The following is a 17016-nucleotide window of genomic DNA, read 5'->3' on the forward strand; positions in this document are numbered from 1 at the left end:
GATGAAAAACTGATTATTAACAACAATAAAGAAATTATATGTATTATATGAGATCTGTCTCTGAATTGAGTCATATAAAATTATAAAATAATTCAATCATTATCATGTCGAACACGAATAAGTTAAAACCGTATTTTTGCTAAAAATACGGTAAATATTAATACATATACACACAATTTTAGTGTAAGTTTTATAAATCTCAAACTAGTGAGAGAGAAATGTCGCAAGTTACATGTTTGACTGCACAATGCGACCTTTATTATTCGAATTGTTCTATCCGTTTTATTCGGAGTGTACAAATATCCGAATATTCGTTCCCCAGCTATTCGAAATCCGGATACTTCGAAGTATCCGGATTACGAATAGTCGATGACGTCACTATCCGAATATCCGGATTATTATTTATTCGAATAACCGCAGCTCTAGTAGTAATACAAAAAAATGTGTTTTACATGAATCAGTTACAACATACAGATGCAGGATGTGAATAGAAAATAAGAATGTAAAAAAGATCAAAAAAAAAAATTAATATGGTGACATATATAAAGTAATTTGTGCACATAGTTAAATATAAAGTAATACTTAATATTATGTATACTTTTGTTGTGTTCTGTTTGCAAAGTCGCAAAAATAATCCGGTGTGCGTGTTGTACGCAAGCGTGTAAGAATCCATACGCAAGAAAAAAAATATCGAGACTTACGTTCGCAATCAGTTTTCACAGTTTGCCAGTTGCTTTCAATTATTACATTCTCTGCAAGTAATGTGCATTTGACTGAATAAACAGAACCAGGATTTAAATGAGTAAAATATCCTATCAAATGTGTCATATTTTGAAACAGTCTATTCCATGATTGTGAAGAAGTGTAATTATTTTCTCCCTGTGGAAAAGAATGCCAAAGAACTTCATTTCACTTGTTTTCCTTGGAATGTGTAAAACAGTGACTAAACTTATAGCTCTTAGATTACAAAACAAGGTTTTTGATACTTTGATAATAAAGTATCATCGAAAAAAAACTACTTCTTTGATTAGTATAAAAGAAATTGAGAAGAAATTATTATTTACCATAAGAGTGAAGAAATACTTTATCGTTATTTGTTCATATTTTTCCTTCCACACTATAGGAAGTTTAGTACGAATGCTTGTTGAAGTAACAGAGACAATTTCAGGTACTGTGAGCTTTTTTATACCTTAAAAGGTAATATAGCGCATTTGTTTGTCTAATAGCTATTATAAAATTGACAGAAGTTTCTGACAAATATAATCAATGTACTGTATCAGTAAAAGTCAGAAATTACCTATGTGACACAAAGGTGGCACGTATTTTAATTCTGATGTATCATTACATCCGCTTATACATTCTCCAGTTACTTTGTCACATTTAAGAGTGTCAGTAGGTTTACAAAAACCACATTTTTTTATACAATTATGTCCATACGAATTCTCGTCACATACTGCAATTACATGTATATATTATCAATATGTGATATTAGTATGTTATAATAGTGTTACGTCCTGGATTTCACGGTCCCTCTTTTTTGTTTAGCAACGTGGGAACGATATTTTGGTCCTAAGGATCGTAACTAATTGTAGGTAATCTTAGACGTAAACTTCTTGGATGAAGAACGAAGATTCGGCCATTGGCGGTAAACGAACAATAATCAGTTTGTACTTGGGATACTGCCATGACAAGTAAACAGATTTGATTTCCAATTCGCAGTAAGACAAAGGGTGATAAAAAGTGTTGCACAGCAGGTGAGGCGAGTAACTCGAATCGAGCCGATGAAAATCAAAGGTCTTCTTATCTCCGGAAAAGAAGTTGAAGTCAAAACTATGTGGTCAGCCGAGCGAGTAGTTTAAACACGATAGCGTGAAACCGATAGCGAGTTTTAAACAAATAATAATTAGTCCGAAGTGGCTAGCGCCGATGATTGACGCTCTCGCTTATGCGGATCTGCGAATCAAGATACGATTTTTAATCTAAATAATAAGAAAGGATTTAGAATCCAAGCTTGATTGGTAAAACCCAAGTGTCTGGGAGCCAAAAAACCGAGTATAAAAGCTGGAACTCAGAGCTGAAGAGCGTCTTCATCCTCTTTTCATTCAGTTCAATAGTTTGCAGTATAGTACGTCTCAAATTCTTTTAATTAAGTTAACGGTCCGTTAGTTGATGCGATAGCGACAAGTAGTGGCAGTGTCTTGGCAAGAGCAACCGAGTCAGGAGCCGAGCCAGCTTGCTTACTCCGCAGCCCTGGTCAAGGTAGATGTTTGAGTATTCATCAAAGAATCTTAGCAAGTAGTAAGTGGAAATAATAATATTCATGCGTTAAGACAACCGGTGGTTTCATTCTTAAACTTTATCTAATTCTGTATTTTACTTGAGACAACTACTATCCGGAACATTTGACTGCGTTGAGCTGGCACTTCTCATTTCTGCTTCTGTCGGACTAGCGACTCACACTCTTGTGTGTCATTCCGAGCCGCTGCCAACATTCTTTTCCGACGATCTATCCTCTATAGTGCTAAACAATGTAAACTAAACCACGTTCTGGAAGTTGGTTATAAAATTATTCGGTGTTAGTTAATAAAATTAAATTATGTTTTTAAGTGGAACTCCGGAAGTATCTGAAATTTCGAAATGCGATTATAACAAGGCGCAACCGCCGCAACCGGGCTCTTCGGCGCAGAAACGTTGCCAGCCGAAATAATCAAGAAACCAATGAAATTAATAACAAGGCGGAAGAACCAGGAAATAGAAATCGCCAGAATTTAAAACACATTCGACTCTACACCGGACTCAGTCGCCTCTCCCTTTTCCTCCGTCGCCCCCTGCGCTTTCTCCACCCCCTCCGTCTCCGTCACCTCTTTTAGAATCTTCATTGTATTCTCCAGAATCTCCTGGAGAAATTCCTGATTTTGATCTCTCTTTTATCCCTCCTCGTCACCATTCTCCCTCTCTTTACCCCAAATCATCGAAAACCTGAAATTCTGTCAGAAGACAAAGAAGACCCTTTACCTCGCCAATTGTCACATTTTATATTGCTAGCTAATTCTTTTCCTGTCGCTGACCCTCCTCCTTCGAGGAATGAGTTAATTCTTGACCTCCAAAGGAAATTTCCTAATTCTCTTTGTCATGCACAGTTAGTACTCTCCTCTCTCTGATAACAATATTCTAGTTAAATTTCCTGATTTCCCTGAAATCCGCGAAGTTCCTATAAATTATTTCTACCGATCCTCGTCCCTCAGCTATAATAAAAGAAATAATAGAAGTGATCTTGGACTGAGTCCAAGCTACATACATACATAAATTCATACACACACGTTCATGTGCATGTAGACACCTGACACCGCAGAAATCACAACATTGTGACCACATGTAAAACCATAACGAATAAATAGATCGAATAACAATGTTAGTAGAGTGACATTTAAGTAAATTTGGCTAAAGTTAATTAATCCTTGGACCTTACATAACCATTTTTATTTCTGTCATCCTTCAATCGATCGCCGAGTTCCATTCCGAGTAATTTAAATTAGCATTTAAGACTCAAAAGAAAACCGACGAGCGAGAAACCGTTGGACGAGCAATAGCGAGAACCGCTCGTTTGGTTGTTTACGAAGCCGAAAATCTCGCTCGACCCGCGCACTTGACTCGCATATCTCTTTCGGTCAGTGTGTCGAGAATAGACACACAAAGTGTCATGTGTCGTCTCTACTCAAGGGCCCGACCGTTACTGTAGGCCAGGACGTAACAGTACTATAAAATAAAACTATAAGTGAATTATCCTAATTTACTTACTATTAGTACATACATTGCCTTGAAATCCTGGAGAACATAAACAACCAGTGTTGTAACAAATTGCAGTTCCTCTGCAGTTAAAGGTACTGTTCAGATCATGTTTGCAGGAAAAGGAACATTCTGGTCCAATATGTCCCTCAAGACAAATTTTATCATCTGTGAGATATGATCATAGGAATGCAATTATTTTGTATACAATGTATTATAGAATGGTATCGATTACAAGTACAACATTATTGTATTGTGCTATTTGAGAAATCATAATACAGGAGTTTGAAAGAATATTAGAATACACAATTTTACATGTAATAATTTTAAAGTTAATAAATACCTAGATCCATACTGTTTGTTGCTGTCGACAGAGAACTTACGACGGTATTTTCGTTGAAGAATAATTTTTGGCATGTTACATTCGGCAACAGAATAAAATCATAGTGTTCTTGTATACCACTTACCTTTCTCAAAACTTCTAATAGAAAACCATAAACCACAAAAAAGATTAGTATAAAAAAATATTAGTGACAATTTCTTAAGAAGTTTCTTAAGTAATTCACTTTATATTTTAATGTTACATATAAATATACAAAATTAAAACTGTATGCATATATATATTTCTACCTTTATTGGGACATTCACGAAGATCACCTATTGCCCACAACGGATTGTGAGTAAGCTTCGTGAGTTTGGGTATTACGCGGATTTTTACCGCACCAATAGTGTCTATAGAAAAATATCCATCAAATTTAACGAGTTGCCACATAGGTAAGCCATGAATCGCAGCATTTAATGAGCCTGTAGCTGTTACAGATTGTAATATTTTTAATCTTTTGGAATCAATCATCGCAACGTCTGCATCACATTCTGCACATAAGCCTAATAATAATTGTATGCATATCTTCTGAGTATTAGGTATATAATAACGAGTCGTCAAAACTGCAGTCTTGTCAATTGTGTGCAGAAAAGAGTCTGGAACAGTTATACGTGAGTTTTATTCGTAGTATTTAGTTTTTATTGCACTCAATTAAGCTATTTTATATTATTCTTGCCGTTTTTGAAATACTTATTTTGCAAGCCGCGTGCATAAAAAAATGTGTATAAAAAATACTATATATATATAAGGCTCTTATATATATATATACTATATATATATATATATATATATATAAAAGTCTAAAAAATCATCTGGGGCCAGATTTGTACTGAAACAAAAATTAATAGGCCGTCCGATTATTGTTTTTTTGCATTTTGTAATTCTGTGCGAGATGGCAACTCTCCGCCACCGAGGGACCTTCACTTTAGGACAACAAAACATGACTAGAGCAAAGCAAATAGAGAGAAAGAAAGAGAGAGAGAGAGAGAGAGAGAGAGAGAGAGAGAGAGAGAGATAAATATATAGATACACTGCTTTATTTATATCACGCTCTGGGATAATCTTCTCAAACGCACAAAAATAACAAAATTAAATGATATATAAAACAAAAATAAAATAAAAATAAGGAGAATAAAAGAATAATTAAAAAATAATAAATAAATATAAAATGATAAGAAACAAAACTATGAAAAAATATAGAGAAAAAATATAAAAGAAAGTATAAAAAGTATATAAAAGTATAAAATAAAAATATAAAAACGAAAACGAAAAAAAGAATAACAAGCTACAAATTTTTCTGCAGTAAATGTTCAAAAAATCGATTTTTAAAATTGTCGTAGGGTTCCTTGCGAATATCTACCGGTGTCGCATTTCAAACGTCTACACAGACACACTTAAAAGAGCGTCTGAACATTTCATTTCTACTTCTAGAGAGTTCAAGATCATCCCTGAGCAATCTTGCTGGTTTACATCTTGCCTAAAAACGAATGAGCTATAAAGCACATCGTCGTCTTTTAGTTTCAAGGATTCTGCAGACCAGACAGCTCACGAACTACTCTCTTCTTGATTTAATCTTGAGCCATTGTAATTCATCAAAATATGGCGTGATGTGCTCACACCAACTGGCTTGATATATGAACCATAAACACACAAGTGTTTAATGCTCTTTGCAAACGCAAATCGTTTTCTCCAGTTAATATCCGTAAAAAGTGTACAGCAGTAATGAAAGTAGGATATAAGCAATGTGGAGACCAATCTTGTCCGAAGTGCCGGTGAAAGCAAAAATGTTTGTAGACCTTCAGACGATGAAGAGACACATTTACTCGAGCAATTGTTGACTTGTTCATCCCATGAGAGAGTATTTGTAAGAGTTATGTCTAGATATGTTACTGAATCTTTATATGATATATTTATTCCTTCTATCGACGGTAAGTCTTCATGAACAATGTTTTTTATGTTACCTTCCAGTTCCAAAAATTATTGCAGATGTTTTACCGGCATTAAGAGATAGACATTATCAGTTGCTCACTTTATTACTGCAAATGTCTTTATTAATTTTTGCGATGGCTTCATTTAAGCTAGTTGGTTTTACATGCAGATATATCATTATAAATAGTCCGCATAGTAGTTATATTTGCAGTGCTGCAAGGACTCTCAAAAATCTGATACATAGAGTACATATAACAATGGTCCCAGCACCGATCCCTGAGAGACACCTCTTAGTACTGGCAGCTCATCCAAAAACTCTCCAGTTCCAGGATCACGTATAACTTGCTTTCTTCCATGTAGATATAAACAGATCCAGCGTAAAGAAGCACATAAAAAGTGTAATCTTCTCAGTTTCTCAACGAGTTTATGATGCTCCACACAATCAGACGCTCTGTAAAAGTCAACAAATACCGACACAGTAACCTCTTTTAAGTCGGCTGCAAATCTGATATCATTGAGTATTCTGATAAGAGCAGTTTGAGTAGAGAAGTTCCTTCGGTAAGCGGTTTGATACTTATCTAATTGGTTATTAGACTCAACTACTCGGTAATTTGATCAGCAACCAGACGCAGCACCTTAGATAAACCACAAAGATACATGTCTATAATTTTTAAGCTCAGTGGGACATTTAATCTTCGAGATTGGACACACAATCTATCCTTTCAACAAGAAGGGTAGATTCCATTTATCAGATAAAAATTGAAAATGTGTTCGATAAAAGATCGAAGACTAGTCTAAGCAAGACTGACAATCCTCAGTGACAGACCATCCATCTCGATCAAACTTTATACTATTGCACTGCAAATATCCTGGTTTTCGATGTTCTTCCAGTAAAATTTTGTATTATCATAATTTTCGTCTCTCAGATATAAGGCATTTGAGTTGGTAATACTGCCACTTAGCGAACCAGACAAAAAGAACGCATTCAATTCGTTAGTGGTAAAAAGCAATCTTCTGTCAGAACTTATAAGTCCGAGCTATCAAAGCTTCTTCCAAGAGTAGTAAAGAAATCTTTAATATTAGAAAATACTGACATGTAGTAGTCTTGTTTTGCCTTACGTATCATCATTTTTATGTCGACGCCATATTTCTCTGCTGCTTATTTCTACTGACCATAACAGCTCTAATTTCTGCTGTAATCCATGGAGCGGGCAGATGCCTAGGATAAATAATTTTCAGAGAAGCATGTTTATTTAAACAATCCATCAAGTGCTCATAGAAGCGCATGATCTTCTTGTTTATATTGCAGATATTAATAAACACACTCAAATTGTTATCTGAAAGATCGTAGAGAAAGGCTTCTCTATGAAAGTTACTGTAGTCTCTAACAGTAATAGTTCTTGAATTAGTTTTTTCTACTTGAATGTCATAAGTAACTTCAACGAGATCGTGAGACGAGAGAAAGCAAACATCACGTTGTCCAAAAGAGACGAGTTTGTCACAGTCATCCACAGATCGAGCAGAGTGGAAAAGGATGAAGTATGATGAGTGGGCTTATATGATACCAGATATAGTGCAGATGTGTTTATGAAGTTAACAACCTGGTCAGAATCAAAATTCTTAATCAAAAGATTCCCGTTGAAATGATCAAAAATGATCAAAAATGATGATGTGTCTGTAAGATGTAGCGAGACCAGAAAAAATATTAAAGAATTCGGATAAATAACTACAATAAAGATATATACGAGTCTATATACGACATGCATATGATGTGATAGTGCGAAAACCGGAAGAACGTCCTAAATTCGTCTATATGAGCCAATAACGATTGATAATTGACGCGACAGATCCGGATATAGTCAGATGTCGCGAGAGAATTATCCATTATTGGTATTTCTAACTTTGTCTTGGATACTTTTCTTTAAAATAGAGCAAGCTTTGCCATCTAACTGAATGAATATGCTCTTCTTGTGACCATCTCTTGCAATTCCTACATAGTAAAGCTACGTTCCTCCTCGTGCACTCCCTCATCTCATGTGCTTCAGCACAGTGTCTACTGAGAAGAGAAGCCAAACAGTTTTTGGAGAGATGGCCAAAGGCCAGGCATTTATAGCATTGTGTAACCCTTACATAATCTTCTAATCTGTCGAGTTTATATACATGTGTGTTCCGCAAAAAAGTTTAGAACGAATGTGAGAAGAGACTTTAACCACACAGCTGACAGAAGATCAGTTTCTTTTGGGTGAAACAATATATATGACATTAACATCAGTATCCATCTGCTTATCCACAAATTGAGTGCAATGCTCCATTCTCAAATCCTTCTTAAACATTCCAATTAATACATCATGTAATATAAGACGAGGTTTTTATCTTCTTGATGTGTTCCACTTTTAAATCGGCCTTTACTAATTTTACAGAATCTTTTTATTTTAGCAATGTCACCGAAAGCAGCCTCGATACGTACGCCTTTCTTTCGTATATCTGTAATCCTATTAACTTTTAATTTTAAATTAAAATCCGATGGCTTTATAATTTTCTTGAAAGTCTGTTTTATGAGAAAGAGAGAGAGAAAGAGAGAAAGAGAGAAAGAGAGAGAGTTTTTATCTAGAAACTAGCAGAATAGTAAAAATGATATAATTTTAACAAACAAAATCATGTGATTTTTTTAGATGAGAATTATGAACATATAATATTCTCAAAAACCAGTTTAATGTACGTTCAAGTACACATTTCAAGCTTAAACCTGTTGTTGTATTTATTTTTTAAATGATAATTTGCGGTCGAAATACGGCAATTTGAAAAATGTCTAATTTGAAGCGATTGAAAACTGTTTCTTATGTTTATGGCCTTAGTCATAAAAGTATAAAATAAATAAAGTTATCGTTTTTACATTTTGCAAGATTTGATTTTATTATGTAAACACAAAAACTACTTTTTTATACAAAAAGTAGTACTTAATATGTAAATGTTTTTTTAATTTATTCTATACAAAATTAACAATTTGAAATTTATTTGACTGTGTGAGATGTTTCAAAATTTAAAATTGAGAAATGAGTGCAGATCAATAAAAGCATAAAAACACAGTTGATGTAATATGGATGTTTTCTTTAGTTACAAAGAACAGACGTTTTGACCATCGGATTTGGTTTTTTTTTTAAATATTGATAAGTATGACAAAGCAGTAAAAACATCTTTTAAAATCGTTTTTCTTTAAAATTACGAAAATGTGATTTATCACATTCTTCTTCTGTGATCTTTATATTATATTGTCGCACACGTATACACAATATCTACAAATTATCGTTTTGGACTTCTTTAAACTCATTTCGTCACGAATATGTCGTTAAATACTTGAACAACAGATACGTGTTTGGCAGACAAAATTACTTCGAAAGAATCTATTCGCATTCGTCAGATCACAATTTGTCGGACAGTGTTTTGATTTGGTTAGAATAAAGTACAGTACTTTAATAAATAACTTTTTTGATTTGAATGAATATACTTACAGTAATGAAAGCGATACAACACTGTTCGACGTTTGTAATAATTTGATGTAGGAAAAGAAAATAAGACAACCTTTTCTTCTGAAGTTAAGTCAAACTGTTCTGCTTCAAATGTAAGCATTTCGTTATTAGTACCATAAACAGAAATATTTCTTTTCCAGAAATCCCATGAAATGACAAACGTTCGCCATTCAGTCGCAGATAATGACAAGCACTGAAATAATTGTGAATACTTTAGTTAAATATAATGCGTATCTAGCTATCTTGTTTGTATCACGTTTCCTGAACTTTTATTCTTTTCATGATATTTTCTTTTCTACCAATGTCGTAAAAAAGTATTACACATAATCACTTATATTTCAAATACAAGCATTTTTGTTCAGGTTTGACTAAACACTTTTTTGATAATGTAGAAAAAAAACATGAGAACTGCATAACTAAGAAGCTATATTTTACGTATATCTTACTTTTTCGCAAGTTACGATGGAGGAAGAGCAATTGTGATTGAAAACCTTAAAATCCCGTATATCAGGATGAGGAAACTTTTGAATAGAAACAAATTTGCAGAAGTCGATGCTGGATTTTGTCTTGTATTTTAATAGTATCCGAAAGCAATTCTTCCACACATTTTCAGCGGTAGACCATTCTCTGCTCTTATCAGCATTAGACCATTCTCTGCTATTATCAGTGAGACAGATAAAAATCTGTGTGTCCTGGCATGAACGAATTGAAATAGACATCGCACCGGCCTGTAAAAGGCCTGCAGTGAAGGAATTCTCGTTGTTGTATAATTCTACGAATTGTAAGTATATATATCATTTAACACAGTAACAGTAAATTTACACTTTACAAACATATAATGACGCAGTGACTTAAATACTTTAAATCACTAATTGATAAAAGTTTTGAGATATTGTAAATTTACCTTCCCATCTTTGATCAAATACCGGACCCATAGGTGTTTTTATAGATGTTGTAAGAAACCAGTTTCTTCTAAACCAAGATTCTAAACAGTTTGGATCTGTATATTCTATATTTTCAAATCCTAGTATTTTGCACTTTATCCAAGTATTGTTTTTATGTATACTCTGAGGCTCTACAAATGCTACAACAATATGCTTGTCTAAAATAAGCGTATAGTCTCGAGACAACTATGATACTATATAAAATATTTGGCATTACTTTAAATAAAAATATTGATTTCCGAAATTTAAGGTACAGTAAAATTGATTTATAAAGAAGGTTGGAAACGTGTATTTAAGCGCAAAAGAAAATGCGTATAAACAAAAGTGAAACAATTTGTTAAGAAACTTTATTTTAAAAAGTTTAAGTGCAAAACTCTATATAAATAGTAATTTGTTGATATGTTATAAGAACGTTATAACACTTACACTTAGGAGTAAGAGTTCCTTGCTGATATTGTTTTATATCGTCATTCCATACAAGTGCGCCGCCGTCGTCTTCTGACAGACATATATATTTTCTCTCAATTACTAGATGATGTATATTAAATGAATAAGGATAATGTGAACTTCCACGTAAAAGAATTACTTTTCCACAACTGTGAAATATTTGAGCAGCGAAAAGTAAAAACCATAACATCCTTTGCATTGTCATTAAATATGTTTCACTTTTACAGTCGATTTTCATAAGCGGTAAAGATTATCAGAAAAGAATAATCGAATCAAAATAGAAACTAATTAGATATTTTATATCTATACACATATATACTTTCCACTATAAATTTTATATATACTTTCTATTGTAACACATTAATAGAACCACAAACACAGCGAATAGTTACTAATAAACCTTGAATAAACCATGATTTTTTATGTGCAACTTGCTCTTTTAATCGTGATTGTAGTAAACAAAATCTTTTTTTATGATAGTTTCACAGAGTAATCGCAACGTGGATAGTATTATTCACACGGCATATATTTGTACAATAAATGTTTTCTGTTTATTCGATCAAGAAGAAAGATAAAATACCAACACAAAAAATAATATTGTTACTATCGCATGATTCAAACATTCAAGGATGAAATACGAAATTGTTAACAGATTAGTTGACCACGATAAAGTCAAATTTTTTTGCGAACTTCGCAGTGTTACCGCGACAATTGGACTGTCATTGTAATAAGTTTAAAAGAGAAATATTGGTGGAAAGGAAACCACACTTCCTTTTATGAATCCGCGATAACAATTCTATATCTGCTAAATTTAACTGACGCATTAGAACTCTTAGTGATAAGTCGACAACATCTATCGACAACTGTGCAAATGATTTTGAATAATGTTTTAATCGTAGATTGGCACTAGATCCTTAAAAGATGTCAAAACCGTAAAATTTAATGACATCGTACGGTACTTTTTATAAGTGCGAAACATTTGTTTAAAATTAGCTGTGAATTTGTCTATAATAATAACATAAACAGATCTTAGTAAAACACAAGCTTGACTGTTTTATACTTCCTGATCTGTTGCAATCCATTTTCCGAAATTTTTATATTACATTATGAAAGCATCAAATATCAAATATCAAATATATAATGTTGTCAAAAATATTTATTATTCTAACACATGTATATTAAGAGAGTATATATGAAACATTTTTAAGATTATATAGATATGAACACCGATTCACATCAATATAATAATTATTAAACTTTTACTTAACGTCCATAATTCCATGACGTCTAATGAACATGTTTAATAGAGATTTATTACATGTGATAAAAAAGGTAAAAACAATTGTTTTGCAGCTATACGTATAATGATGAAAAATTAGATGTTCCCGTAAGATAACAAGAACTGTATTTATATACAAATACTATGAATTAAATATCTACAAACGTAGAATCGCCTGCTTTTATATTTCGTTGTTAAATATGAGAATAAAATATTGAACGACAATACATATAAATTACTCTAATCGATTGACACATATTTATACAGTAATGGTATAAATAAAGTTGATTAACATACACAAAAAAATATTTTCCTATTCTTTTCACATCACAGGCCGATATATGCGGCTTGAGTATAGTCGGCTGATTATAATACAAATATTATTATATCTGATTATAATACAAATATTATTATATCTATTATAAACAAAAAAATACAATGTATACATTTGTTTAATAATTATGTCATTAGAGTCTTTGTAATGAAAGCACAATATGAAATATATACTCGTAACCGATTGTTCTACATAAATCTATACGACTAATCTCTTAGCAGAATGCAAAGGTTGCTTTCAATTATATAATCATATTATGTATAACTATCATCTACATACGTACATACATACGTATGTGTATATATGTATGTATGTATATATACATATACGTATTCGTACACGCACACACAACGTATTTCTTCATGTTAAAGGCCGAAGCACAGACTTTTGCGTAATGCATAACGCATAAGACATAAGAGAATTAACCGATCAAAGCTTTCTAGAACAAGAAGTAGAAATGAAAACGAAAAGCTGGATTGGTTAATTTTCTTATATGTCATATGCGTTATGCAAAATGTCTGTGCTTCGGCCTTAAAGAAACATATTATGTACAAAGTTAACAGAGTGTGTGTACACACACTGATATATTTTATTCTACTTTTATAGCAAGAATTGTAAGATTTTTGCTAGCTCATGATTACGAACTCTGATATGCTTTGCAAATTCGTCAGTTTCTCATACACCTGTGACATTAATTTTTACGTAATTACCTCACCGCAAAAAAAACTGCTCTACGAATGCTAAAAGTACTATCGTTTCCATCATAATGGATGTTTATCTACATGTTATTAACATGGGAATTAAATAATAATATTCAATAATAAGTTTGCTACATATAGCACTTCGTCCTCTAGTGTAAACTTTACGCACGCATTGGTATTGAGCACATTAATTTATATCTCAAAGAAATATTAACATTTAAAAAAAAAAAAAAAGACAGTTACATAACTTGTACACATACATTTCAACAAGTCACGACGTTTCTTTTTGAATTTATTGCACTAATATGCTGGTAATAACTAACACCTTTCTCGCTTCGTCATTACGAAGAACTTGAGCTGTAACGCGCTTGCACGTCAATCAGTGATATTTTTCGTCGATATGTAATGTATGATATTAGAGAATGTGCGTGTGTGTCGCGCACAATAGAAAAAGTATTTTACAATTGTTTTAAAGTATAGTTCTGCGGAATTATCTCAGTCATGCTGTGCTGGTGTTACTCGCATTTCACTCGCAGTACATCCACTTTACTTTTCTCGATATTATGTAAAATAAAACTGATACCAATGGAATACGGAAGAAGATATTAGATACTACGTGTTACGCAATTATCTACTTTATCTTTAGACGCAATGTATGACAAAACGGCAAATAAAATATACTTTCATTTCTTCAATACGTTCAACATGTTTACCTTAAATGAATAATATTATATGTCGCATAGAATAAGTGCAAGTTTATGGCAATATGTACACGAATGTGTGTAAAAAATATAGCAGATGACAAAAATAAAAGAAACGGCAAGTGAAAATTGTTACAAAGATATATGTACAACACGCTAATGTTTTACACGACTATTAAAAATTTGATTTCTTTCAGCATCATTAGCCCTCGTGAATTGCGCATTAATTGCTATGGGAATCCTACGAAGTGTCGTACAAGATATTTACAAAAAATGGTATCACAATATCATGCGAATCGATAAAAAAAAAAAAAAAAATTACGTTATATGATGAACGTAATTAACAAAATAGTAGCAATGTACATTTTGTAGTGGTAATTGTAATAGTTTTTTCTCTTACTCGTACTACATTATTGCACAACGATAGAAAAAAATACCTCTACTATTTTCCGCACAAGTGTCACAAAGTACTTAATCATCAAACAGCAATGTGTTTCGAACCTTACAGCTAGAACTCTTCTCTTCTCTCCGCGAGTTTAAGTAATCGATTGGTAATAAGTTATTTGATCTTTTCCACGTGACCTCATTCATCACGTGAGTCAACCATCGTAATTCGACTAGTGTCGAGAAAATATATAATATAATTTCATAACATTATATGTTTGTGTAGAATTAATCCTCTCCCCCCCCCCTCCCTCCCGTACAATTTATTATTATTGTACATAAAATCTTTGATCTACATAAATATTTTGTTATTTACAACACATAGAGAGTGGCGCAAACTAAAAACTCTTCTCTCGTTGATCTTTAAAGAGACGATAACTCAAACAAAATGCGGTCCAATTTACAGTTTGAATATTCACACAAAAATATTCTGTTATATTTTTTTTTTTTTTTTAAGCGTAGAATCTTTTGAACAAGTCAAAACTCAACAAAGTAAAACAGCACGCATGACGGAATTACCAAAGAGACAAAATAAGACATAAGATAGCAGATCTATATCTTGGAATCTTGGAAATCTTGGAAATTAAACGAGAGAAAAAATATCCTCTAGATATAAAAATTCGCCACGGTGCATATAGAGGGCATCACAATAACGGACGGAAATAAATCTTACGAAACTCTGACAGATCTCTCTCTTCTTAATTAGAAACACAAATAAACAATCTGTGTTTCCAGCTTCTTCGATCAAACGTATACCTCGCCTCTCTTGCTACCAGCGATTGTCGCTGTGGTAGATACGCTCGTGGACGACGCTGAAGAACCTAAACCGCTCGAGAGCGACGCATTGGTACAGGAAACGCTACTAATCTTTCTTGATGCGTCCTGAACTTTCTGATTGGATTTGGATAAATCGTGACCGAAACTATTGGTTCTCGGTCGAATACCCTGATTGCTGGTCACAACGGCCAGTCTTTCCACATTGAGACCGTCTTGTCTGCTTGATACGGAGACGGCGCGTGTTTCTCTCGGTTGTAATCCCGGAGATTGCGGCAGCGACATGCTTCTGTCGTCCCGACAGATTTGCACGACAGGCGGTCCAGGCAAAGATGCGGATCGTCTTCCTCGCGCATCCGTGTTGTCATTCTTAACTGCTGGCACAGCAGCGGTGACCACGTAGCCGAGTTTCTCGGGTCTCATCAGTATTGGGGAACGATCGTTGTAGCCGTCGAAAACAGGCGAGCTACCGTTGCTACCTAACGGACTGTTGTTGTTGTCGATCAACGGAGTCGATCGATCTTCCTGACCGGTTATACTCCCGCTTCTGCTGCTGCCACTTCCGCTACCTTCTTCCTCGCTGCTGTTAACCTCGGTAAGCGTCGCTTGGATACTGTTGCTCTTATTGTTGACGTGAGGCGTCGTTGTTGTTGCCGTCGTCACCAGACCCAGTTGAGTCAGATGGCTCATGGTGACCGGTGTCAAGGTCACAGGCGTCATCAGACCGGCGCTGGTCAACGTGGGCGAGAGCACGGCCTGCGCTAGGGCGGCTGCGCCCGATTTTCCTGAAACAGGTGTGCTCTCTGCTTCCTGTATAGGTGACAATACCACCACCGACAGGTCGGTCGGATAGTGACCATTCGCTGGTATCACGCCGACCACGCCGGCGCCGATGTTCGCCGCGTTGGCGGCCGACAGTGCCAGTCTTTGCTCACGATCAACCACTTCCTTCGTTACATCCGGAGTCGGTATGCGCGGCCTGTTCTTCAGGGATACCGGCACCGAGTTCAGCTTTGTCATAGTACCTGCAATTAGAAGCGAATCACGGCGGGCCGTTAGGCGCGACGTCTGGTTCCGGATTCAGAATGACGTCGAGGACGCACGTAGGAAATGGTTAATGACGTTGCCGATTAAAGTAACATACCGTGGCGTTTCCCGTCTGGAGATGACCGTCGCGTGGAAATAAGTTTCAGACATCGGCGCCTGACAAGAAGACACGTCGCGCGATTGACGAGGATATAATTACACGGATTATACATGATACCTACTTTAACGTCGTTGTATTTTTTTTTCTCCCGTCGAAACGCGCGAGCGAAAAGAAAAGAGTGGAAAGAGTAGTACAAGGACTTTAGAGAGAGTTTTCGCATTGAACGCGAGAAATAATCGCGGAAATTGCGAAATTGCGGAGGTCACACAAGGTCAAACGTTGCATAATCTTACGCGTTGTACATATACGTGGAAGCCGCGATGAAGGAAAAGCTTCAATAATATTCTCCGAGACTTTCTTTCAATACGCAGAAAATTGTGACTCAGAGGAAAAAATTGTTCAACTGGAATTGCCCACACCGTCGAGTCCTTTTCGAAAACACGTGTTATAATAACAGACAATAATTGCATACCAAATCTTTATCGTGCGGCGAAAAAAGTTATACCGCTCGCGTGTCTTGGGCCTTAAATACACAGTTTGTCCGGAAAGTTCCCGGACTGATTTTTTCTAGCGCGGGTAAGCGGCGCTATCGAGCGGTCAACGCTGGAACTACTTAGTATA

General features: G+C 34.6%; 2 protein-coding genes across 2 annotated transcripts in view; both read right to left on the reverse strand.

Annotated features, from left to right (window-relative positions):
• The window catches only part of LOC109858053, a 16236-nt gene extending 1536 nt beyond the window's left edge, over nt 1-14700 (reverse strand). Inside the window, exons 1-10 of the mRNA XM_020434930.1 lie at nt 10995-14700; nt 10529-10708; nt 10071-10396; nt 9607-9817; nt 4417-4764; nt 4130-4267; nt 3799-3954; nt 1298-1453; nt 1065-1189; nt 702-879 (exon numbers count right to left, since the gene is read on the reverse strand). Of these exons, the coding sequence (XP_020290519.1) occupies nt 702-879; nt 1065-1189; nt 1298-1453; nt 3799-3954; nt 4130-4267; nt 4417-4764; nt 9607-9817; nt 10071-10396; nt 10529-10708; nt 10995-11253 (2077 nt within the window). The 5' untranslated portion in view covers nt 11254-14700. The remainder of the gene's footprint in view (nt 1-701; nt 880-1064; nt 1190-1297; nt 1454-3798; nt 3955-4129; nt 4268-4416; nt 4765-9606; nt 9818-10070; nt 10397-10528; nt 10709-10994) is intronic.
• A 212-nt stretch (nt 14701-14912) lies between these two features.
• LOC109858054 overlaps nt 14913-17016 on the reverse strand; it is a 57249-nt gene continuing 55145 nt past the window's right edge. The window contains exon 10 of the mRNA XM_020434931.1: nt 14913-16273. Coding sequence (XP_020290520.1) covers nt 15219-16273 — 1055 coding nt within the window. The 3' untranslated portion in view covers nt 14913-15218. The remainder of the gene's footprint in view (nt 16274-17016) is intronic.

This window comes from Pseudomyrmex gracilis, unplaced genomic scaffold, assembly GCF_002006095.1.
Source record: "Pseudomyrmex gracilis isolate BER0280 unplaced genomic scaffold, ASM200609v1 scaffold_184, whole genome shotgun sequence".
NCBI lineage: Eukaryota > Metazoa > Arthropoda > Insecta > Hymenoptera > Formicidae > Pseudomyrmex > Pseudomyrmex gracilis.